Raw genomic sequence first — 24,599 nt, 5'->3', positions numbered from 1 at the left:
CACATTGGTGTCATCCACTTGCATAGATTCACTGGCAATTGTAATATGTGGTGAATCACTTGGAATTGGTGTTTCAGTTGGTTGCTCAAAACTGTGAGGTGGACTGACTACAGTAGGACTTGTTTCCTCTGTCTACGCACTCTTCTCAGTCTCCTTAGGCATAGGGCTGGCCTTCCTGGCTGCGCACTCTTCTTTGGCATAGTAGACATGTATGTGACTTGCTTTTTGAGTTTCCACATTTACTTCTTCATAGTTTCCTCCCGTGAGGAGAATGGATCTCTTCTTATTTCTCAATAATGGTGCTATTCCTTTCAGAATTTCAGTTATTTCTTCCTCATTATTTACAACACATAGCTTTTTCACCATATTTATCCTTATTTGCTTATCTTCCTCAATAACTCTACTTTTTCTGTTTAAAAGTCTATTGTACAAGTCTTTAGGTATTTGCCCTCTTATGCTATCAAACCTTCTATCTTTTAGGATAAGATTTCTAACTACAACATTCTCTAGCTATCTTCTATCCACATTATTATACAAGTCATAGTACTTATTGAAATGTACGAAATTATTATCATTAATAATTTGCATGGTAAGATTTTCTACCTTAGGTTTCCATGCTTTTCTTCCTACTAAAGTCTTTGCTTCCTAATCTACTAGCTCTACTAGTCTGTCACCAATTTCTTCTTCAGATTCAAAAGAACTAATTTGCAAGGTTGTTCCCTTCTTGCATGGTCCACTTGTAGTTTTCTTACCTCTCTTCTTAGGAGGGGTTTTCTCAAGCCTTGTGGATTTCCTAGGTGTTGACACTTCCTCTGTTTTCTTTGCATTCCTTGAAGGTTTCTGTTGCGCAACTGCTGCATATGGCACTGTAGGTGCTTGCGCACTTGTCTGGGCAACTGTGACCTCTTCAATAGGTCCGACCATTGCAATAGGTTTAGGGATCAATAGTTCAAATTGACAACTGGCCTTCATTTCCATGGCTATCCCTTTCACCTCTTCAAATTCCTTTCTAGACATTCCTGATTCCTTCAAGATAGAATCAATCACTTTTTCTACCTTCTTGGAGTCCTTGATTATCTGACTTGTTTTAACTTCTCTCATCTTCTCAGTATATGTCCCTCGTCTAGGACATTTAGAATCAACTTCTGAGTGTAAGATTTTTTGCGCATATCCTTCAATCACTTCCTCACTCATTTCGCAACCCATAGGTTCAATGAACTTAACTTGAGGAACTATTGCCTCCATACATGTGAAATTTATTTCTACCATGAAGCATAGTTCATCCTTATATTTTTTCACTAGCGTAGGAGGTATCCTATATCTTTGCTTCATTTCAACTTGGAAAAATTTCATCATTCTGTCAATATCATTGTCTTTGACTGTTTCTAGTTTGGTTCTGTATGCACGAGTGATAGTCTATATTGCGCACTCACTTCCATCCCAACTTGTGATACCAGGAAACTTCTTTGCTACGTAGAAGAATATATATGTCAGTAGGGATTCAAATCTAAAGACTGTGCTCCTAGACTTCTTGATTCTTGATATGTTATCCAACAACTGTGTTCGGATAATGTCACATAGATTAACCTCTTCACCCTTTACTACCATATAAGATGCATGAAGAAATCCGACAGGAACTGAATCTATCCTAGATCCATGGTTGAACTCATATCCCAAAAGTTTACTAATGAGTCTCACTCCATCATCTTGAATGGTGTTGACCTTTATGTTTCTACCATCAAAACATGCATTGAGATTTGTTTCAACTAACTTGCGTACATTCTTTATGTTCACTGGATTGCATCCTTCATTGTTTAAACCTGTGACCTTGTGAATTAGGTCATTATCAATACATATGATAGAATCCCCCAACCATAGAAGGTCATCATGAACTTTGCTCAGAATTATTCTTTTCCATTCATGATTATCAAAGTCCATATAGAACATGTGCTTAACTAGGTTAAGTTGTTCTAGGTATGCATGTTCTGGTTTTAGTGACAAATCATTGTTGCACATTTTGTTCAATTCCTTATGAATCTCTCTATCTCCTATGCTTTCAATTTTACAATGAATATGACCTCTTATATCTTCGACATGAAGTACATTTTCCAGTACTTGCGAAAATGCTCCAATGGGGTCGTCGAGCAGAGAAACAAATGGGTGTTTCTTGAACTTATATCTAGGTCTATTGCTTACATTAAACACTTCTTGTCTTGCCATTTCTGAAAAATATACTCAACAAATTTAGAAAAGACCTTAATTTAGCGTTTTAGGTTTTCAGCAATTTCACGTATCTCCAAACTTCAACACGTCAAATCTCTCTTCAATCTCGCACTTAAGATTTCGCACAAGCAAATGATGTTCGTAAATCAATTTGCATCCTTTAAACTTTTGCAATCTGTACTTACATTAAATGCATATCTACCACTACTCCAAATACTATCTCTGTATAATAGAGAGATAATTCTTCTTGTATATCCTTATCCTTATCATATTAAGCAATGCGCACTTAACTGTAGACTCCTCTCAATGTCTAGTATATACTGTTAACTGCACAACTTGTGATATACTTTCTAATATTAGTTATGATTAATTGAAGCACTGTTTTACTGAGAGTGCTTAATGCAGGTAAGATGGGTCACAGACAATAAGTGACTTTACTGTCTTGTCATATACATTAGGATGAGCTTTTTCCTAAACTGTGTGAGAACTTCCAGCTTCTCTTGCTTTTACAAATATTTCCTTAAATTCTTTCGTCAACTCCTTCATTTCTTCCTTTAGACTGTCATCATTTCTTCTATTGTTCCTTCTATGATTTTGATTCCTATTAAGGTTTCTTCTATCCATTCTACAAAACTTTGTTATGTGTCCAAAGTTATTACATAATTGGCATACAGGTACATACCTTTGTTCATTATTCTAGTTGTTAGGTGCTTTGCAATTCCTTGCTATGTGTCCAAGATTGTTGCATCTGTAACGAATAATTTGTCTTCTTTCTCCACTTTCATTGCTGTGAGATCTTCTTCTATTGCTTGCATGGTTAGTGTTCCTAAACATTCTACTATTTGCATTATCACTATCAAATTTAGGTTTCTTACAATCTACTGCATAATGCCCATATCTATGAAAATTATGAGAATAAAAAATTTGAAATAGGTTTAAAAGACTTACCTTTGCAATCATCTCTAGTATGTTCAAGTTGATTACACCAGGCATGAGGTTCCTATCCTCATCTTGATCAGATTCTTTAGATTTCTCAGAGTGAGCAACATTCTCCTTATCGTTAGATGTATCATCTGTTTTGCTTATGCTTAGATCCTTTTTGACTTCAGGGGTATCAGGTTATTTTCTCTCAATAGATTTCTTGGTAGATTGTCCAAGGAAGAATCCAGGTCTAGTCTTGTCATAACTAGGTCTCTATATAGATATTTGTTCTTCAATCTTTTCACTACTGGAATATAATTTCTCAAGTTTCTGTTTGGTTTGCACCAACTCACCTTTCACAATAGTGTCGTATTTCTCTAATTCTGCATGCTCTAACTTGATAGATTCCAATTCAAATATTACTTTGCTTAACTAGGATCTTAGATTTGCATTTTCAGCATTTATTTCAGTCATTCTTCCTTCCATTTTTCTTAAGACTTGGCTTGAGTTCAACTATTTTTAACTCATGTTTCAAGATCTCATTTTCTTTCTTTAGATCTTCAATATCATCATCACTGGTTTGCTCACTAGGTCCTTTTTGCTTCAGGTCATCTATTTTGTCCTTTAGTTCACCAATGTAAGCTTTTTCATCTTTATATCTGTCTTTTAGGCTCTCTTTCATCAGCAAGGAGATCAATTTGTTCAAGAGCTTCTTCAGGATTCTTCTTCAATTGTTCCATATCCATAGGGATCTTATTCAAGCTGTTAAGCCTCTTCTGAATAAGTAGGCTCTAATACCAATTGTTAGAAATAGATAATATTGAGAGGGGGGGGGTGAATCAGTATTTTCAATCTTTTTACCGACAACTGAATATTATTAATTACTTTGCAACATGCATAAGAAAATAAACCAACAATGCTGAACAGTAGAAACAACCATACATAGAGAGATCTCATAACACCATATTTTGTTAACTAGGGAAACCCTAGCCAAGGGAAAATCTCGGTGGGGATGAAATCCACTAGAGGATTTACTATAAAAAAGAATCTGGTTAAGGATATTGACCCTGTTAGGAGTCTATGAAGAATGTATAGTGTCTCGAGTCCCTATTAGGAGACTAGGCCTTGTTAGAAGTCTCAACCCTGTTAGGAGTTGGCAAATCATATACAACTGTGTGCAAGAAGATCCCACTGCCCTAACATGCAACTATACAATAAGTTCTTCAAGGGAATAGGTATACATACAATATTGGATCACTTGTTGTACTTAACAATACTTCTAATTGTCAGTTCTTCATACAAGAATGACTGCGCACATATCAACTTGCATCATATCTCGCATAACATTGCTTTGCATCACATATCATAATATCGCATTCACATTCACACTCTTTAACTTGGCAATTGAAGTTCTTTACTTATATCAAACATATTAATAATTTCTTCCTTAGTCGGCTCACATATCATCCTTAGAGTCGGTTCATCAAGATTTAGTAATCAAAACAATTCTGCAAGTTGTACAAGTCAATTTGTTGACATGCTCTATTCTGCACTATGAGGTACTTGCATCAATATTTCTTCCATAACTTGAACTAGGTTGATCGTATGGACATGCGCACTGGTATGCATCATCAGGATGATGTCATGCATCTAAGGTTAACTGCGCAAGAGAATATTCCAAGGGAATATTCTGCTATCAACAAATCTTGTAGGTTGCTGTAACATTGTCTAATACTTAGAGAATTTTCCTTCACAAATAATCATGACTAAACTGCAAAACAAATGTTGCCATAAATAACAACCACATATCTTACCTTATTTGATTGATTGGTCATATTGCCAACATTGAGTCAGTGCTTCCTGTCAATGCTTCAAGTTGTTTTGCTTAGTGCTTCGGGTCAATTTAGTAGTGTAGCCGTACGGTAGGGACTATGGGGTCCATACGATGAGCAGGTGGAGGCCGTACGGTTGGTTGGGAGGAGGTATGACTTAGCTTGGAGGCCGTATAGTAATTGCGCCAAGTGTTGTGAGAAATGGAGGACGTATGGAAAATAATGATTTCAAATTTGCACTTTAAGCTATTAATTTCGAATTCTTTAGACAATGCCAAACAAGAATAGAGATTCAAACACAAACAACCTTCAATTAATAATTGCCAAAAGATGGTGCCCCGACTTGCCAGATCCGAGCAAAGTATTACATGCAACGGAATAGGGTGAGGCTTGAATCTCACCAAAACCAAATAAGGGAAGATTTTTCACTTCTAAAGTGGCGAACAATAGAGAATTCCAACAGCAATTCGTAGTACAAAATAAATAATCAGAATGCTTATCTACGACTACCTACAAGCCGTGCTTAAATACCTGTCGGGGAAAACCTTTCCATGGGTATACAAAGATAGTTGACGACAACACTTACCGATGAAAACTAAAATAAAAATAGGTCCGAGATATATTAAATCAATCGAAACCACAAATACAAATATTAACTTGGGCCACATATTAATTAATTAAAGTAACTAATTAAAGGTCTTTATATTATTTAAATTTTGGGACTAGTTAATTAATTAATTTAATTAAAAAAATTAGATTAAAATTTCGGGACATGACATAGCTCTTCCATTCTCAACCAAAGCTTGTCTCGTGGTACTGTGTCAAAGGCCTTTTAAAAGTCAACGAAGCAGCTAAAAAGCCTTCGCACCTTGTGTGTTTCATATATTTTCATCCAAGAATCTCAGTGTTGCACCACAATCGGTTGTGGAATGTTTAGGTCTGAAACCTGCCTGCCCCTTAGCACTTTTATGCTCTGATTTTGCCCATTTGCTGATTTTGTAGTCCACCATACTATGAAAGAGCTTCCCCAATGTAATGTCCCCATTTTTAGCAGGTTCCTGTAGTTGGCTAGGTTAGTTCACCGTCACAACTCTCGTGAGCTAACAATGGGATTTGAGGATCTCAGTTTTGTGGTTATAGGCTTTCCAACAACCTATGGTGTGTTTTGGCTCCATTTGAGGGGATTACTATTTATAGTAAGTCAATCTATTGGTTTCGATGAGCTATGTTGAGTTAGAGGAGTTGGGTGATGCTTAGTTTTTATTCCGGCCTTCCAATTTGAGCGCCAAGAATCTTGGAGGGAGCGTCTATTTATAGTAAGTCACCCCGTTAGGTTCTTTTATCATCAAGATCACTTTGGTCTTGTCAGATTTCAATTCTGATGCTTTTTCAGCTATTTTTGCAAGACAGGTGAATTATTATTGTTATTCATTTAAATATGCTAAGGTTGCTATTTTTGTTGGTGTTGTTTGTTGGTCACCGTAGTATCATAGCTCATTGGAACCAGGACGAATTTTTTAAAATCATGAGAACAAGAAACAATGACCTTGCATGTCAAAATTTTAAGTCATGGTGGCAAAAGTCATTTTCGGAGCCAAAAGTAATTAATAAATTAGTTTATAACAACACTTTATTATATTTTAATGTTGTGTGTGGGAAGCTTCTTAAGTGAAGTTCATTTGGGAAACTTTTTGCCATTTGGAAATTATAAATATGAGCCCATTTGATGAGTAAAGCGTCATATTATTTGATAATTTTATTTTGGTTTGTCGTCTTTGTGATGTTTCTGAAGTTCTGATTTTTCTGTGCCTTTGCTGAAGTATAAGGGTTTGGGATCTACACCTGAAGTATTGTAGATTCAATTTTGGGAATTATTCCGAGGTCTCTTAGCAAATTGGGTTGAGGTATACAATTTGTCATTTCTCCCATTGTATTAACTGTTGCTAAGGAGAAGTTTAATTTTTCTTGTTGCTGGAGGTTGATCTCGAATTTGTGAGGGGATTCACTGGAATTGTTATATCAAATTGTTTGTTGGTTTATTTGGAGTTGGTGGAGTGCCATTTATATTTGTTGTTGGGCATTATTTTCTATATGCACATTGGGAGCAACATATTTGTAGTTGCACTTATTTGTTGGAGAATTCTTTTGCTACTGTTAGTCTTCATTTCAGAGGGTTTTCAAAGCATGTCTACATGTATGTTCATGAATTGTAACTTCTAATTTTTCTGGATATTGTTGATTTAGATAAAGGGGATATTTTATCAACTGGGTTGTTGATATTTTGTGAAAATATTCAGTATCTAAATTGATATTAAAATCTGGAATTTTCAGCTGTATATTCCCTATGTAATTTTCAAATATTTGAGTTCAAATTATTATTGCAATATCTTTTGTTTTGCTGCAATATTGTTGTATCAAAATTTGCAAAACATCAACAACAAAGAAATCAATTCTTCATAACAAATTGTTTGAGAGCCAGCAGGGCTCATTACAGTGGTATCAAAGCTTGCTTGCAAAGTGTTTGACATTTCGTCGAACGAGTAAATTATAAAAGAATTTGGCATTTGTTGAAGTTATAACTGGTCGGGGTTATTACACCCAAGAGGGGATTGATCATTATGTACAAGGAAAAATGAGACTCCCAATTTAGTTAGTAGACTACTCAACACGGCAAGGGTAGAGTCATTGTTAGGAAAGGACACTGAAAACATTACATTTAGCAATCACAATATGGAGGGGCGGGATGAGCGGCCTTTTTGTTTGGTCTGGGTCATCATCAAATGTGGATGTTCACTGCATATTTATTAGCAACTCCACGGCTAGGGTTAATCAGAATCATATACTAAACCGGTGGGAGTGAATGGATGCCTGGTTGAGGCTTTAATCCCCTTGCCCTATCTCGGAGTAGTCAAATACATCCAACAAGCTGCTCTGACCCCACCATAGTACCATGATTAAGATTAAAAGAAGGATAAATAAGAGTTAAGGGATGGTAAAAGGAAACATACATATTTAAGAGTGCGGAACAATTTCCAATTGTAGATCGACCAAACAAAACAGTGGACTCTTAGGTACTGAATGATGAGAGAGTGTGAAGATTTTGTACCTTATTCTCACTCTAATCTGAAGGTACTCAAGTTGAGCAGCAGAAGCCTACACTATGGAGGCATGTATTTCATGTAAATAAATCGGGAAAAGGTACATGATTGTTTGCATACCGATAAGGATTTCAAGTTGCAAAACCCATGATGGGTATACATACGAAGTTCATACCTGATTTGAAGGATATTGATCAGACACATCATATATTTCTAAACAGCAGTACATAGTCCAAATTACATATACAATAAGAGAATATCTGAAATGATAAAATTCATTATAGCTCGAGGCATATCACATCATAGAGCTCCAATATCCATATTTTACTTCAAACTTTGAAAGATCATTTCCTTATTTTGTTATTATTACAATATATTTAGGAAGTTGATAGACTATTTTTATCATCCAAACTCTTATACATAAGACTTTTGAATTTCAAGAAATCAGTCCCTAAGTATAGAGTATTGGTTTTGTAGGTGATCCTATAAGGTCGAGTCCAATGGTGATTCTTATAGGATGTACATTGGATATCTCATTATTTTCTTTCTGCTTGGAATGAACTCATTGACCTCTATACAAAAAACCATGAGGTACTTCATTTCCATGTTGGTGTTTTCTCTCGATTGGGGCTAGGGTAAATATTGTGTTCTTGCTTAAGTGTCCATCTATACTAACTAACTTTTGTATTGTTATAGTGAATCATGCAACATATGGACTTTGGCTAAGGAACAGTAATTTAAGCATTAATTCTGTAAGAAGTTGCTGAAAATCAAACCTCATGGGCATGTAGGACATGTATATGCATTCAAACATTCCATTTCCAGATGTTAGATAAATGGGGTGACTAGTTGTTGCATCTCATGTCTTGATGTCATGTCCCCTTTTTAGCGACATGATTCCCACAGTAGATTTGCCTATCATTAACTCTCGTAGGCAAATGATTTTGGAGAGAGAGAGTCATCCTGTTGACCAGATGATTGTATTTGAGCTTACATCCAGTAAGTGGGGCCTACATGTTCTAATTTTGAATTGAGAATGCACTTTTAATTTTATAAAGTTATTTAATAATAAAGTGCATTATAATAAGATTTTATAAAAGATGCTTCTAGAAGTTCCTAGCGACTTCTTAGGAAGGTGAATAAATAGAGGGCGGGAGGCATCCATTTAAACAAGCGGTTTTGTGGATTCAACTTCTATTTTTGTTGGAGCAATTTGTAATCATTTGGTCTGCAAATTCTCAAATTATCTTTGGGAACGAAAACTCCCATTGATAAGCAATTTTGAGGGACTTTGCAAAAAATGAGTATCAGGCACAGTTGGATGCTTCTTCACATGAGATAGAGGCTAGTAGCTCTTCACTTGGTTTGGCAAGCCAACTGAAGACAAGGGACAAGGATATTGTCGCGGCTTTATCTCATCATGACAGGATGCATGGATTGATTGAGAATCACATTTGGATGATTCAACTACAGGAGAGACAGAAATGAGTCACAACAGGTTCTTCTTGTGTTGACTTATAGGCGATTAGGGAAGGAATGAGAATGATGAAGTTGAGTTATTTACATCTTCTATCAAATCGTGACCATCTTCTTAGCTTTGTCGGAGACTATTCAGATGCCTTGAGGAGGAAGGAGGAGGAAGTTGACAGGCTTTCTCGCGAGCTTGAGGACACTCGAGCTTCTTTGGTGAATACTCCATTGGCATTACAGGACTGGGAGAGACATGGGGATAAGCATGGCATGGAGTTGAGTTTAGTTTCATCTTGCACTCCTGATACTCAGCTTTCTGCGGCACGTAAATCATATGTGGTCAATGATAATGTTGTGAATTCATCTTGCATTCACATCCAGGATACAGGGACAATGTCAGACAGATATGTGGAATTAGTTGGTATTGGTCATATTACTTAGGTGAGGAGTTTGCTTGAGTTACCAACTGATTCTAGTTTACGGATATGGACTTGAGATTGTTATATTGGCGTTTGGGATTCAGTTGACTGGAGATCTTTAACACTTTTTGGTAACAGTGATTGTTTGGGTGCTATCATGGATTTGATTAGCAGATTACACGGTGTTGTCTTTTCTTGTGCCAGCAGCTCGTCCGATGTTGGTATTAGTTTTTATACACCGGTGTTGGGCTTTGTTCATATATCCAGTCGATCATTCTTGCTGGAATGTGTTGATGATCTTTCATATTTTGCAGTGTGTACAGATGAGTCCCAGGATCATATTGGCATTGATGATATCCAGGAGGATGCAGTGGGCAATTTTGAAGACTTAGTTTCCTTGGCAGTTCCTTTTGGTACAGAGGAGTTGGACAGCAGTGCTACAGATTTTGATACTCCGTATGTTGACATGAGCTTTGGAGTTGATTCGCAGGATATGGTTGGTAATACTCTAGAGACCAGTAACTTTGAGGATACTCCCTTAGATAGTGTGTCAGAGGAGGTTTGCAGGAGACAGTCTAGCCAGTGCCATCATGTGTCTAGTCAGTTGAGGGTTAGTGAGCGAGACATTGCTATAGCTCGCCAACATTTCGATGCTGCTCGTCAGTTGTTAGCAGTTTATGGATGGGGTTCTCCTACTAGTGATGAGCTAGGAGGCAGTTATCTTTCTTTGACAGAGTTCCACTCTTTATGGGAGGCTATCCGGATTCTGATACAGAATTATATGCAGTTGGTAGCCGACACAGATTTTCTTATTGAGTGGGGGAGTACAGCATATGGTGCGTTAGTGGCCAAGGAAGATGAGGTGAGTGAGTTTACTCAGCAACTCGAGGTGACTTCTGAGATTCTTGAGAGTACACAGTTGGCTTTCGAGCAGTCACAGTTTCATTTGGCTAAGGTGACCATGGAGTTAGAGCGACTACAGTCTTTACTAGATTCTGTATAGTCACAAGCTGTGGTGTCTGGTGATCCGAGGATGTCCATGGTCGAGATTGTCAAAGACAGTGGAGATGGGGATGCATCCATCCTTGATACTAACATTGGCATATCGGGTTAGTTCCCACTAGAGTCGGGTTCAGTTGAGTTGGGTGCTGCAGCAGATTGTTGTGATATGCTTGACATGGTGGTGGCCTCTAGTATTGATGGCACGGAGACTAGAGATGTTGTATCAAAGATCATGTGTGATGATGGTGAGCCGGCAGTTGGCATGGTTCCTGCTAGTAATACTACTCCCTTGGTGATATCTTCGGAGGTAGTAGTTAGTTCCAACATGGTTAATGATCGATTGCAGTTAGTTTCATCTGGATTGCAGTTTGAGCCACTGACTGAGATTGGCGCATTCTATCGGCATTACACTGTAAGGTATGCTCATCAATTTACCTTTGATGACCATGTTGAGGAAATGATGATACAGAGATGTACTTTGGTTCTTAGTGCTTATCATCAGTTATGGGACGGTTTGACGCCTCGAGATGAGAGTTGTGATGGGCATGACATGGCGATAGGTTTTGCGGTTGACAGCTTGATAATACATGACTTAGAGCAGGAGTTTGGGAGTGATGCTTCAGCGGTTGTTGTTATTGATTCTACTCCTTTGGCTATGACATTTCCTGACTTAGTTGGTGATCAGTCACAGTGGGTTGTATCACTTGTTCATGGTGAGCTGTTGACTGAGGTTGGTTCTTTTTATCAGCATTATACTGCAGGGTATGTACATCAGTTAGCATTTGATCCTTGTGTTGAGGAGTTGATGGCAGGCAGATTTGGTTTGGGTTCCATTTCTTGCTGTTTATCTTGTGACGTTTTTTCGCCATCAACGGTGCATGGGAGTTATGCTATGAGATAGTGGTTGTTGATCTACAGAGTTGTGTTGACTGCAGGAGTTGTACAGTGTGTGGATTCTCCATACTTGGTACAGTTTCATTCGGGAGTGTTCACCATTGTTGCAGAGTTGGATTGTACATTCCATATAGGCCAGTGGGATGCGTTGATGGTATTTACTGTGTTGGCAGTTTGAGTTGTCCACTTTACTTGGGTTCTGATGTTCTAAGAGTTGGTGTCTCTTGGGTTTCTGACTGTGGCAGTTGTGGTTTTGGAGTTTGGTTGAGATGTAATTGTCAGTTTGATTATGGATTCCTCTTGGTTATATTGTAGAGGATATTGTAGGAGCCTGTGTTAATTGATAGTAGTATAGTTCATGACTACATTTGGGATTCAGGTGGATTGATTGATTAATTGTTCAGCCATTGCTTGGGGACAAGCAATTTCAGGAAGGGCGGACTGTCATGTCCCCTTTCTAGCGACATGATTCCCATAGTAGATTTGCCTATCATTAACTCTCGTAGGCAAATGATTTTGGAGAGAGAGAGTCATCCTGTTGACCAGATGATTGTATGAGCCTACATCCAGTAAGTGGGGCCTACATGTTCTAATTTTGAATTGAGAATGCACTTTTAATTTTATAAAGTTATTTAATAATAAAGTGCATTATAATAAGATTTTATAAAAGATGCTTCTAGAAGTTCCTAGTGACTTCTTAGGAAGGTGAATAAATAGAGGGCAGGGGGCATCCATTTAAACAAGCGGTTTTGTGGATTCAACTTCTATTTTTGTTAGAGCAATTTGTAGTCATTTGGTCTGCAAATTCTCAAATTATATTTGGGAACGAAAACTCCCATTGATAAGCAATTTTGAGGGTGTGGAATATCACCTGAATTATTGCAAATTGGAGGTGATATTACAGTCACTTCATCAGGGCAGAAATCTGTGGCCTAAGGCCAATTTTGAGGTTCTTGCATCATTGATCATTGGAGGATTAGCTAGAGTGGAATTAATTGCCATCTACACAAATTATTGCAGAACTGGAGAAATTCAAAAGGAAGCTGGAAGCATATTTATGGTTATAAATCCCTCATGCCTGGTCGGAATTACATGCGATCTATTGTATTGTCTTCCTTGAACCCAGGCGGCTCAGTCCACACCAGATTTGGCACTACGTTTGAAGTTTACAATTTATATTAAAAATTGCATAAAGCCATACAGGAGCGGCAGTGTGGGCAGGTTGTAGAGGGGCAGACCAGGAACAGATCAGAGGTCTCAATCCGACCATTATTCAGTCCATCTCATCAGCATTGAATCTTAGGGACTTAGCACTCAGTCTGGAGTTTAAGAGGAACAGAATTGTGCTGGAGCAACCCAATCTTCATAGTTGATCCAAATTTCATGCGACTTAGGGCATTGTCTTCCTTGACACTAGGCGGACTCAGTTCATATCAGATTAGGCACTGTTTGAAGGTTGCGAATTTTACAAAAAGAATCACACAGGCCTATTCCAGTTGGGAACTAAAATATTGACTGGAGTATTCATGTACAGGTCTGCTCGGTTTTTTTTAGAATTTCCTCAGTAATTGGGCAGTGCTGACATTTTCAGGTTCTTATGTTAAAATTGTTTGCATATCGATTTTGAGATTAGGCCAAGGGCATAATTGGGTAATCATTCATTGTAATAATCAGACATATGAAGGTGTAGAATGATTTAAATAATAGATGTTTCCAGTATTTAGCGTTATGGCAAATTTTTAAGTTTACAGCTATACCTTTACATTTCTCGCCAACTGTTTGTGAATTTGTCTCAGTTAGTGTAGTACGTTTGGCCATCATTTATCAATAGGTTGTTAGTTCTGTAAACAATTCCCTATAATCAGGAAATTACCTCCAGCAGTAGTATTCAGTACATGCCCAGTTTTGACAAATTTCATAGGACATTATCTTTCCATAGTGCAGTTCAGACTACAAGACAGGTGTTTGACGAATTGTCTCAGTTTAGCATTGGTTCTTTTAGTGACCTTTATAGTAAGGGTCATTTCAGTGGTATCAGAGCTTGCTTGCAAAGTGTTTGACGAAATGTCAAACAACTGAAGTATAAAGATTTTTGGTGTTTGAAGAAGTTATAACCTGTTGGGGTTATTACACTTGATTTATGTCATCTATGAAATTTTGGTAGTTATTCATTCAAGCAGCCAAATGACTGATAGTCACAAATGACTGATTTAGCCAATTTGATCTAATACATTGTGCTCATAATTAGGTGTTTTTTTTTCTACTAACATTCATATTGTTATAGTGAACAATGCAATATATGGATTTTGGCAAAAACAGTAATTGATAAGTAGGAGATATTTAAGCATTGATTCTGCTAAAAGTTGAAAATCAAACCTCATGGGGATGTATATGCATTCAAATCTTCTATTTCCAGATGTTGGATTTATGAGGCGACTATTTGTTGCATCGCATGTCTTGATTTTTGTTGTCTATGAAATTTTGGTAGTAATTTCATGAAGCAACCAGATGACTGATTGTCATAAAATTAATGGATTAGAGCACAACATTCTGGTTTAAACATATTCCATGAGAAACCTAAAGCAACAAATTTAACCTAACCACAAAGGATACATGCATCCATAATAAATATTAAATATATCCATACATGGTGTTTAAATTTCCTTATTTGCTGACTTGAGTTCTCATATTTGCGTAATCATGACATATGCTCGCAGTTTTGCCAACTGACTATTTATTATTTAATCAGTGCTTTTTGAGGTCTGTCCCAGTTTACTTCGTAGTTCAACTATCTCTTTTCTTCTGCGTTACTGTTTTCTGTCTAATTTTCGTTCTACGATTTGCCTCATTACATACATACACTATTGTTATAAGATATCTTCCTTATGTCTATTTCTTACAGCTAGCCCAGAAGTGGGTATTATAATGGGCTCAGATTCTGATCTGCCAGTCATGAAAGCTGCTGCAGAAATTCTCAAATTATTCAATGTTTCATATGAGGTTGGTTTGTGAGGCCTATCAGAGTTGCACATGATTTCCTGAAGAATAATTTTAAGAAATGCTTAAGTGATGGAAAGCAACAGTATTTGGGACCACACATTTTGATAAGATATTTGAATTCTGGTTGTGTTCCAGATAACCATTGTATCTGCTCATCGAACACCTGATAGAATGGTAGAATATGCTAAAGAGGCCCATGGAAGAGGAATCAAAGTCATTATTGCAGGTGCAGGTGGAGCAGCACACTTGCCTGGTGAGTGAACCTCTAATGAATGAAATAATAATGTAACAAGCTATTCTTGGTACAGATCTCTGAATTTAAGCAAAATATTTGAGGGGTTCTTAAGCCTTTATTAATGAAACAATGAAACAATTAACTTATAGTGCAGGTATGATAGCTTCGATGACTACACTTCCTGTTCTTGGTGTCCCAGTCAAAGGTTCATCACTGGATGGAATGGACTCCCTACTATCAATTGTTCAGGTGTTTGAAATGCTAATTCATCTTTCATAAACCCAAGTTTTTTATTTTCAGAGCTTAAAAAAAATCATATTCATTGAGTTGATGCTATGGAGCCTGAGTAGTGCTAAAGTACAACATACCAAAATGGTTTTAACTTCTGAAATTTGAGTTTCTGGATTTAACAGTATAGAAAAAATAATCTCTTCAGTTGAATAGTGTACCCACCGAACAATTGAACTGCGAAAATATAACCTTCAAATCTGCTTATTGCCATTCATGCAATGTACCAACAATCAAAGCATTGATGCCGAGGAGGGTCGTTGTTGGATGGAATGGACTCCTTACTATCAATTGATCAGGTGTTTGAAATGCAAATTTTCTTTTGTGTACCAAATCATCTATTTTAAGAATCTCTTATAATCTTTCATATTCATTGAGCTGATGCTATGTGGCCTGTGTGGCACCAAAGAAAAACATACCTAAAAGATTTGATACACGAGCTTCTGGATTTAGTGAATCAATTGTATAGGTAAACTTATCCGTTCACTTGAATAGTGTTAATCCATCTAACAATTACGTACTGAAAACATAACCTTCAAATATAACTATTTTCATTCATGCAATATATCATATTATCAACTATCAAAACATTAATGCCCCGTGGGCATCTCAGTCATTCAAACCAGTAACCTGGATGACTGAAAAAGTGACTTGGTGGTTTTCAAACCTTGCCCTTTTAGCTTGAATGGGTCCCCCCTAATATAAATCATCCAGGAAATTTATGAAGAATCGTGTAGATACTGCAGTGCAGCTATCTCACCTGTTCAATTACCATATTCCCATTGCATGTCATATCCTTTGTTGATGCTACCAAACCTAAAAAGAGCTACATCAAAGCGTGCCAGGACTCTAGCTATTGATATTCATGGAACATACCATCTATTGAATAATGAAAAGGTTCAGCTAGCACATGTAGCAGTGTTATGGGGGACACATCTCCCCCTACCTTGGGAGTCTTCTTGCATCTCTGGAGATCTCATAAAAGGTTGGAGACTTCATTATGAAGTCTTTTGAAGGTTTCAAGTCTTCAAATCCAAAAAAGTGAAGTCTCCCAGAGTCTCCTAATAAAAAATAAAAATAAATTATAATATTAAATGATTTTATCAGTGTAACATGGGGACTCGCACCCCCTCCCAAACCTTGAAGTACTTGTCCCCGAGACATCCTTGCATGTAGCCCCACCGCCACCATTTTTGCAACCATGCTGCCGCTGGGATGGGTACTTGAATATCTATTTGAATTTTGATTTTTGAATGTTACTATTGGGTATGTAATATGTTACTATGTTGAAAGTTCAATGGTTCTAGTTCATGTTGTGATTTTGCTATATTCAAGTATTTTAATTTGGTATGTTCTACTGAAACATTATTTTATAACTAGCATTTCAAGTCCTATATGTATTCCATACAAAAACCCTCCTTGCCTCATCCTCCCCTTGTCGCCGTCCCCTGGCCTTCCCGAAAATGAGGCCCATTTTCTCCCTATCCCGAAAACTTGTCCTAGTGTCCCACTATCCTAATGTACTCTAGTACTAGTGTTATGCTGGATTTTATGCATTTTTGCCCTCATTGCAATGTTTTTTAATGCAAAACCAATGACAATCAAATGATTTAATCATTTGAGTCATTTTAATATTTTATTAAAATTTATTTAATAACTCAAAAAAACTTTACAAACTTTTTTCATTTTTATTCCATAATCCCAAATTCCAACCAAATTAGAGATCATTAAAAATATTTTATTTTATAAATATCATTATTTTTTTTTTAATTCCCAACCCTACTACTGATGATGAACATTTGTGAAAATTTGTTGAAACTTGAAAATTTGTGGATGATGACCTTGTGGAGTAGATGATAGTACCATCATCATACTAGATACTTGATAGATTTCTAATTTTTGTTTATAGTTCTAAGTTTTTTGATTGTGTATTAGCAATTTAACATTAAACTATATATTTGTGAATTTAAAATTTGAATATGTAATGATAATCTCAGCGATTATTAATCTGATATGATGATGATCATATGTGATATTCAGAAATCAGATATGACTATGAGATATGTAATGTGAGTTTTGAACTATTTGAATGTATATTAATGTGACATTACTATTATTATTTACTTTAGTCTTTTAGTTTTACAGTTTTACTATTTTGTGTTAAGACACTTTAAACTACTAAAAAAATTGCCACCTCCAAGTACCCCAATCTCCTATTTTTGAAACATAGTCATGCTGGTACCAGTACCAGTATTGGTGACCTCGAAGTCTCCCTGTCTCCTGGTAACCTTGATATGTATTGGTGAGTTTAGTAATTGGAATGCATAAAACATTAGGTGGGTGTGTTTGCATTGAGCCTAACCAGGTAAAATTTTAAAAAGAAAAAATAAAACATAAGAGGGCATTAAAGGTAAACTGGAATTTGTTTATTCTCATGTACATCCCAATATTACCCTAATGTGGTGATGTATCTGACCTGACTGCTGCCAGAGAAAAAGAAAAAAAACCTTCAAAAACCATAGCTATCTTTATTCAATAATTCATTCAACATGCCACTAATGATAATATGGATATAATTAACATAATGCATACACTGGAATTTGCATAGATCCTAGAAGTAAATCATTGTTGATGCTAAGACATCAAGGATGCTTATGTTACATCATTTTCAATGAAGAATCTTGTGCTTGATTGCAATGCTGCTCAGTGCTTTCATCATTGCTATGAAAATAAATATGTTTCGAGTCTCATTGTTGCTCAACTTCATTTTATATGCAAATCATAACTTTCAAAATTTGCTTCATCTAGCAGAACCTCCAAGGGTGCTCAATTTTCACTGCGAAAAAGGTGCTCTCAGATCTTGAGAAATCAGCTGCTGCAATTTTCCTTTCTTTCCCTTTGTCTCATCCAGTTCTCGAGATATGGTTACATTATTCTCCCTAGAAATGGTAGTAGCACAAGACATGAAACAGATATATTAAATTTATGTATTTTAGCCCCGCCAGAACTTACCCTCTTTCCTTTCCCAATGTCCTTCAAAATTCAAACCATGATAATGAGTTTGAAGTTATTGTGTCTCTGCTTTGGTATTCAATCTTTCGAAGGCAGTTCCTATCATGAGAGGGTAAACAGTCTAGTTCTGGTATTTTATGCTTTGTATAATTGATTGTTTGAATGAAAACCAAGCAGTTACAGTTTTTGATTATTTGTGATTTGAAGATGTAAAAATCATTAGTCCATATATTGCAAACCATAATGCATTGTTTTTCTGGAATGGTCACCTGTATGTCCTGTTCTTACATTCATGCAAACTTACAGATGCCTAAAGGTATTCCAGTTGGTACTTTTGCAATTCAAAATGCAACAAATGCTGCTTTGTTTGCAGTAAGGATGTTGGCTACCATAGATGCCATCCTCCACGAAAGGTAAGCATCTCTTCTATCTTCCTTTGAATAGCTAATACAAAGGTGTAATTGAGATCATATTCACCATTTGATGTACACATTTCCTTTCAGATTAAGTAAATACCAGATTGAAATGAAAGAAACAGTTAGAAAGAAGGCGGAGAGGTTAGAAACTATTGGATGGGAAGCTTATCTTGATTAGCATTCGGTACACTTATGGATTGTGTGTTCTGCCGCTGATGATGAAAAGCCTCCCCTGACAAAGATCTCTATATGTTCCAAGTGAGCAAGAAATGGACCATAATATGGCTTGTGCATTACGGAGTTGATTCTTTCTTCTGAACCTACAAGCAGCGAGACAGTTGAGGGGAAATGCTAGAAGTACATATTTATTTGGCATATATTGAGAGTGTGAGTCTGACACAGAGTTCTTTTGCATGGGTGCTCTTAACTACCACACCTCTTGGTTGAAAATCTGCACATTATCATTTTACTCCGAACAAGCTGTCTCTCAATCAAAACGTCAAAATTTACAACAAACCATAGATAAAAGTTGTGCTCTCTTCTTTCATTACATTTTTTATTTATTATAGTTAAATAGCGAAATTAAGAACCTTCAAACTGCTTTTGGCTGTGGCCAAGATGAAAATCTAGTCGTATACATGATATATCAGCTTGCGGGGTTATTTTGTGAGGTATATTGCCTTGCCCATTGATTTGCTTTCTCTATTAAAAAATTTTTAATATATATAATGGCAAGCATTTGCATTTTTTTTTCAAAATAAATTCTTTTGTTTGTTACATTTATAAATCCAAAAAATAACTGTACACTGAGAAATAAATTCTTCAGTGGCCAAGATGAAAATCTAGTTGTATACATGATATATCAGCTTGCAGAGTTATTTTGTGAGGTATATTGCCTTGCCCATTGATTTGCTTTCTCTATTAAACAATTATATATATATAATTCAAGTCTTTTTTGAAACTTGTAGGCCTAATAAAAACTTCTTCGCTTTTGTTTAAAAGATTAAAGGTTTATATATATTGGCAAGTGCTTGCAGATTTTCCCAAAAGAAACATCTTTTGTCAAATACATTTATAAACCTGAAAAATGGTGTCCTAGATGGTGCCTTTTTTGTGCCTTTTCAAACAAGCTGTAGGCTTTCTAAACTATGTCTTCCTTTTATTTAAAAGATTGTTGTAGATGAGAGGGATCAATAGTGGAGCTAGCTAACTTCAAAAATCTACCCATTACATGGAATTTCGTAAGACCCTCATTTTTCTTAGAAATGTAAAAATTGAAGTGTGCCTTATATTGTGCCTTTTAAAACGAGCTATAAGCTTACTAACCTATGCGTTCACTTTTATTTAAAAGATTGGTCCAAATGAGAGGGACTAGTAGTCGAGCTAGCTAACTTTGGTGCCATTACATGAAATTTCATAAGACATCCATTTTTGTTAGAAATTTAAAATGGATATGTGTTTCCCTACGATTAAGGTCTAGAGGCATTACTCATCACACAAGTGTGTAGAGTAAGGGATTTGCTACCTTTCAAAGAGAAAACCTACCTTACACTACCCCATTTAAACTAGTGTGCCGATGAGCTAAGGGATCAAGACAATGTGGGGTACATTTAATCTAATAATGAATTAACTGAAATATAAAATCAAAGTAACACAAAAGAGGTAAATGTGTGCATAAAACTATGCTCATGAAGAATCCAATATTATGGTAGAACATGAAAGACTAGTTAATTGAGTTATACTAATTGATGTATGTATTTTGATCATAGAAGCATAAACCACAAACACTAAACTTTTTACTACTAGAACTCCAAGCTCTCATTCTTGAACAACGACATGTAGGGAACAAGGTTTACACAAAACTTGGAACCAGTCTAATACCAACTGGGCATACTTCCCAACAAATAGATACAAACCTAAACTTGATTTGGGTATTCAACCTACACAATATGACACCTCAAGAAACCTTTTTAATGATAAATGAGACATTTCCGGACCATACATGGTCACTTAGCTTACAAATACACATAATGAAGTTTTACCACCTTCCTGTAGCAAGACTGACAGGAAACCATATAAACATGACAATTTTTGGAAATTGGTTTGTTTGACCCCTCTAATCACAAGATAATTTTTTCTAGAAAGAATGAAAGTTGTTCAAAACATAAACTATTTCCCCACCAATTTTTAGGTCCTTATTCAACTATACATAATTGATATAAAGTACTCACTAGACTACAGATTTGGGAGCCTAAATCTGAACATATTGGTTTTACAAAAGTGGATAACTTACTCATTTCTCATTGAAAATGAGTCACAATTGAAGAAAACAAAACTATTTTCAATACTCTTTCCAACCATATGACATGCTTATCCAAATCATCCCATGCATAATGGTAAAAATCAATGAAACATACAACAGTAAGTTTTGCTAGTTTAGGACACAACTAGGACAACAACCTGTCTTTTTGTTTACACAAGAGGCAAAATGCAGTATAATATTGTTGTCTCCACTTATTTAGGACCCCAAAAACATGAAAAACATTCCACAATTACATGCATGAAATGATTCAACCCTTCAACTCATCCAACCAACTCACCATACCTACATGCAAATCAAAAACTCTATTCTCTTAACTGATACATAGGGATATCAGTCACTTAAATCTATAAAACCCATATGAGGTCACCTCCATTTCTCTTGCACTTTTGAGACAAGGAACTATTTGTGAAAACATATATCATACCCAAAAATTATCTCAATCTACCAAGTGAATCAAGAGTTCAACATTTTTTTTTGAATCTCAAGTTACCCTAGGTAGATTGTTTTGGCCTTTGTTCACAAAAACAATGACATCTAATGAAAACTCAATGACATAACATAAAACCAATGACAAAATAGAGTAGATTCATATTACTATCAACCCCAATCACTATTAAAGCATATGGATAAAGAAAAATGAATCAAATTGAACAATTTTCAGACTCTTTATCACATAACACCAAAGAAAATTTCTTGCAAAACTCACTTCAAACCTTTATTAGTCTCTACAAATGAAGTTCATAGGGGTTATTTAAGTCTATAATCATTTGATGTAATTGATCCATGTTCATGAGGTGACTTTTCCACTTCTTTTCCATGTTTTTCTCCCTCATTTCTCAAAAACGTTGATTTTTACAACTTGCCAATTTGAGCAATTTGTGCATTTTAAAGCCCAAAGAATTGGAACTTTGGAAAATTATTTGAAATGATCATAGCTGTTTTAAATGTCTAAAATGACCTTACAAAATATTATTTAACTAAAATTAATCAACATGTATAGTGTCTTACACCATACTCCCTTAGGAAAAGATCTCATGTTCCTATTGAGTTAACACCTACAACAATGTATCAATGCTTGATGATGTCTTCCTTAGTCATCCAAGTAGCATCCTCCATTGGTAGCCCTTTCTATTTGACTAGATATGGGTAATAGGTTCTCCTCCCTATTTTAGCTCTTTCTTGTCCAAAATGTACTCTAATTCCACTAGTTGGCTAGGTGGCAGGTCTCTAATCCAATCTTCATCTAATGGTGTTGTTGTACTTGTATCTTCACCTTCAGCCACAACCCTTTTGAAAGGGTAAATGTCAGAAACATTAAAAATAGGTGATAAAGCTAGCCCATGAAGGAGTTCTATCTCATAGGCATTAGCTCTAAATTCATCTGCAACTTAATTTACTTCCCTTTAGGAAGTCTTTCTTGCCTTAAGTGAGCCAAAACATATTAAAGTTTGAAGATTGCTATATATGAAATAATATTGTTAGTGATTTCCATATCTTTCAAATATAACAATCTCTATCCACGTCCCTTCAAGGGACAATATATATATATATATATATATATATATATATAGACACATTATAGCTTAGATATAATTGTTCATAGGTTTATCCATCTAAAGCTATAAAACATTAACACCCCCTCTTAGCAAGAAAGGATAAACATATGATAAATATAAATATTATACCATTAGTAATATTAGGAAATCACAAGAAGGAAATCTTTGATCAGAAGACGTCCATTATATATAATATCATATGGGTATTGGCCTATCAGAATATCAATCAAATGATATTCATCAATTACTCTGAGTAATGGCATATCAAAATATCATGACAAGATATTCACCAAGTACCTAAAATATATCTATACAAACAACTTGTAGATAGTCAAATAAATGTCATCTAACACCTAATTGTTGTTTTATAAGATAAAGTCTTTTCATGATTTATTTCAAAATTTACACAAAATTTATATCATGATACAAGTTATTGTAAGGTTGTCACCTTTCTATAACTTCTCCAAATACAAGTGATAATCATTTAGAAGTTGTCACTTTCTCATGTTGTACACAGGGGACAAACTCATACATGTATGCCATCAAAGGTTCACATGAAGTCACCTATGAATATTGTCATGTGCTATTGTCACGACATCCACCATAAAACATATCAAAGAATAAGATTTTCACTTCAAACTTATCTCTCATAGACAAGAATGTAATACAAAGGACTTTCTTCTTCATGAAGAAACACTAATCTTTTGACCTTCTTGTCGAGGTTAGTAATAAAGTATCAAAGTTCCCTCTTAGTCTAATATCAACTTTTTTGACCTCTTAGTACAAGGTTCTCTTCGATGAAGTTCTAGACTCCCTCTGCATCTATTATCATCCTTCTAACCTCTAGTAGCAAGTCATGTCATGCTTCCCTAGTTCAATAGGTATCCTAATAGCATAAGGCCTTCCAACCTATATACACAAGACTTTATTCCATGAATCATAGTCCTTTAGTTGTTATAGTTTTTGACTGGTGGAGAATCCATCTCAATAAGGTCTACTCCTTAATCAATATGACTGAGATTCTTGCAAGAAAACTGAGACATGTCATATCTACTCCCTCTCTAACAGATGTGCCAAACTCCCTTTTTTTTATTTTTATAGAAAGGTACTCATATTTGGTGGCATGCCTAATGTGCCTTTCTTCTTTTCCTACAAGAACATCCTTAGAGACATGGCAAAAGATCAACACAAATAAATCTTATAGCACATATAGAAATCCAATTTAAGAGAGAGAATACAATGAGAAGATAAATGTAATACTCAAAGCTAATCAATACTTATCTATGCATCCTTGATACAAGTTGCTTCAATGAAGAGCTATATCCTCAAATCAAAAACTGCATTCTTAGATTGTTTGAGAGACGTCTCCTCTTTTGAATCATCTCCCCACTAAGGATGGCTCAAATTGGAACTCTGAAGTGTCTCTTCTCTGATTCTTCCCTTCAAAGATGGTTCAAGTGGAATGAAACATATATTACTATTCCCCCACAATGTAAACATCTTACTTATTTCATTATTCCCCCACAATTTAAAATTCTCATTGATTTCATTATTCAGAGCTTTCTTGGCATCCTTGAGACCATAAAATGTTTGTTAAGATTGTAGCAAGCATATATTTCAAATGATAAAATGTAACACTTCTATTAGGAGTTTTGAATTACCACAATTTTCCTTATAGAGTTGATGTATTTGAGCACTTATGCTAGGTAAGGAGATCAACAACTCACAAAATTATGTATGTAGCTTGGTCATAGCTTGACAAATACAAGAATTTTAGAGGCCAAATTCTTGCAAGTTATAATTATTCTCCAATTTCAACCCAATTTCTTTGTCCATTAGATATGATGCTGTCCATAATCGATCCTCCTGTGAGCCCATGCAAAAACTTGAAGGACAGATACACTAGTCAT

The 24,599-nt window shown here is 35.7% G+C and overlaps 1 protein-coding gene across 1 annotated transcript in view; it reads left to right on the top strand.

Annotated features, from left to right (window-relative positions):
• LOC149571571 (phosphoribosylaminoimidazole carboxylase, putative / AIR carboxylase) overlaps positions 1 to 19,572 on the top strand; it is a 216,522-nt gene extending 196,950 nt beyond the window's left edge. Inside the window, exons 12-16 of the mRNA XM_089813080.1 lie at positions 14,762 to 14,859; positions 14,995 to 15,112; positions 15,249 to 15,343; positions 18,701 to 18,807; positions 18,898 to 19,572. Of these exons, the coding sequence (XP_089669206.1) occupies positions 14,762 to 14,859; positions 14,995 to 15,112; positions 15,249 to 15,343; positions 18,701 to 18,807; positions 18,898 to 18,988 (509 nt within the window). The 3' untranslated portion in view covers positions 18,989 to 19,572. The remainder of the gene's footprint in view (positions 1 to 14,761; positions 14,860 to 14,994; positions 15,113 to 15,248; positions 15,344 to 18,700; positions 18,808 to 18,897) is intronic.
• Positions 19,573 to 24,599: the final 5,027 nt, after the last annotated feature.

This window comes from Cupressus sempervirens, chromosome 2 (genome assembly GCF_028749045.1).
Source record: "Cupressus sempervirens isolate cs-2001-9-10 chromosome 2, ASM2874904v1, whole genome shotgun sequence".
In the NCBI taxonomy this organism is placed as follows: Eukaryota; Viridiplantae; Streptophyta; class Pinopsida; order Cupressales; family Cupressaceae; genus Cupressus; species Cupressus sempervirens.
The sequence above is the reverse complement of the archived record's forward strand: the minus strand, read 5'-3'. Positions and strand labels throughout refer to the sequence as shown.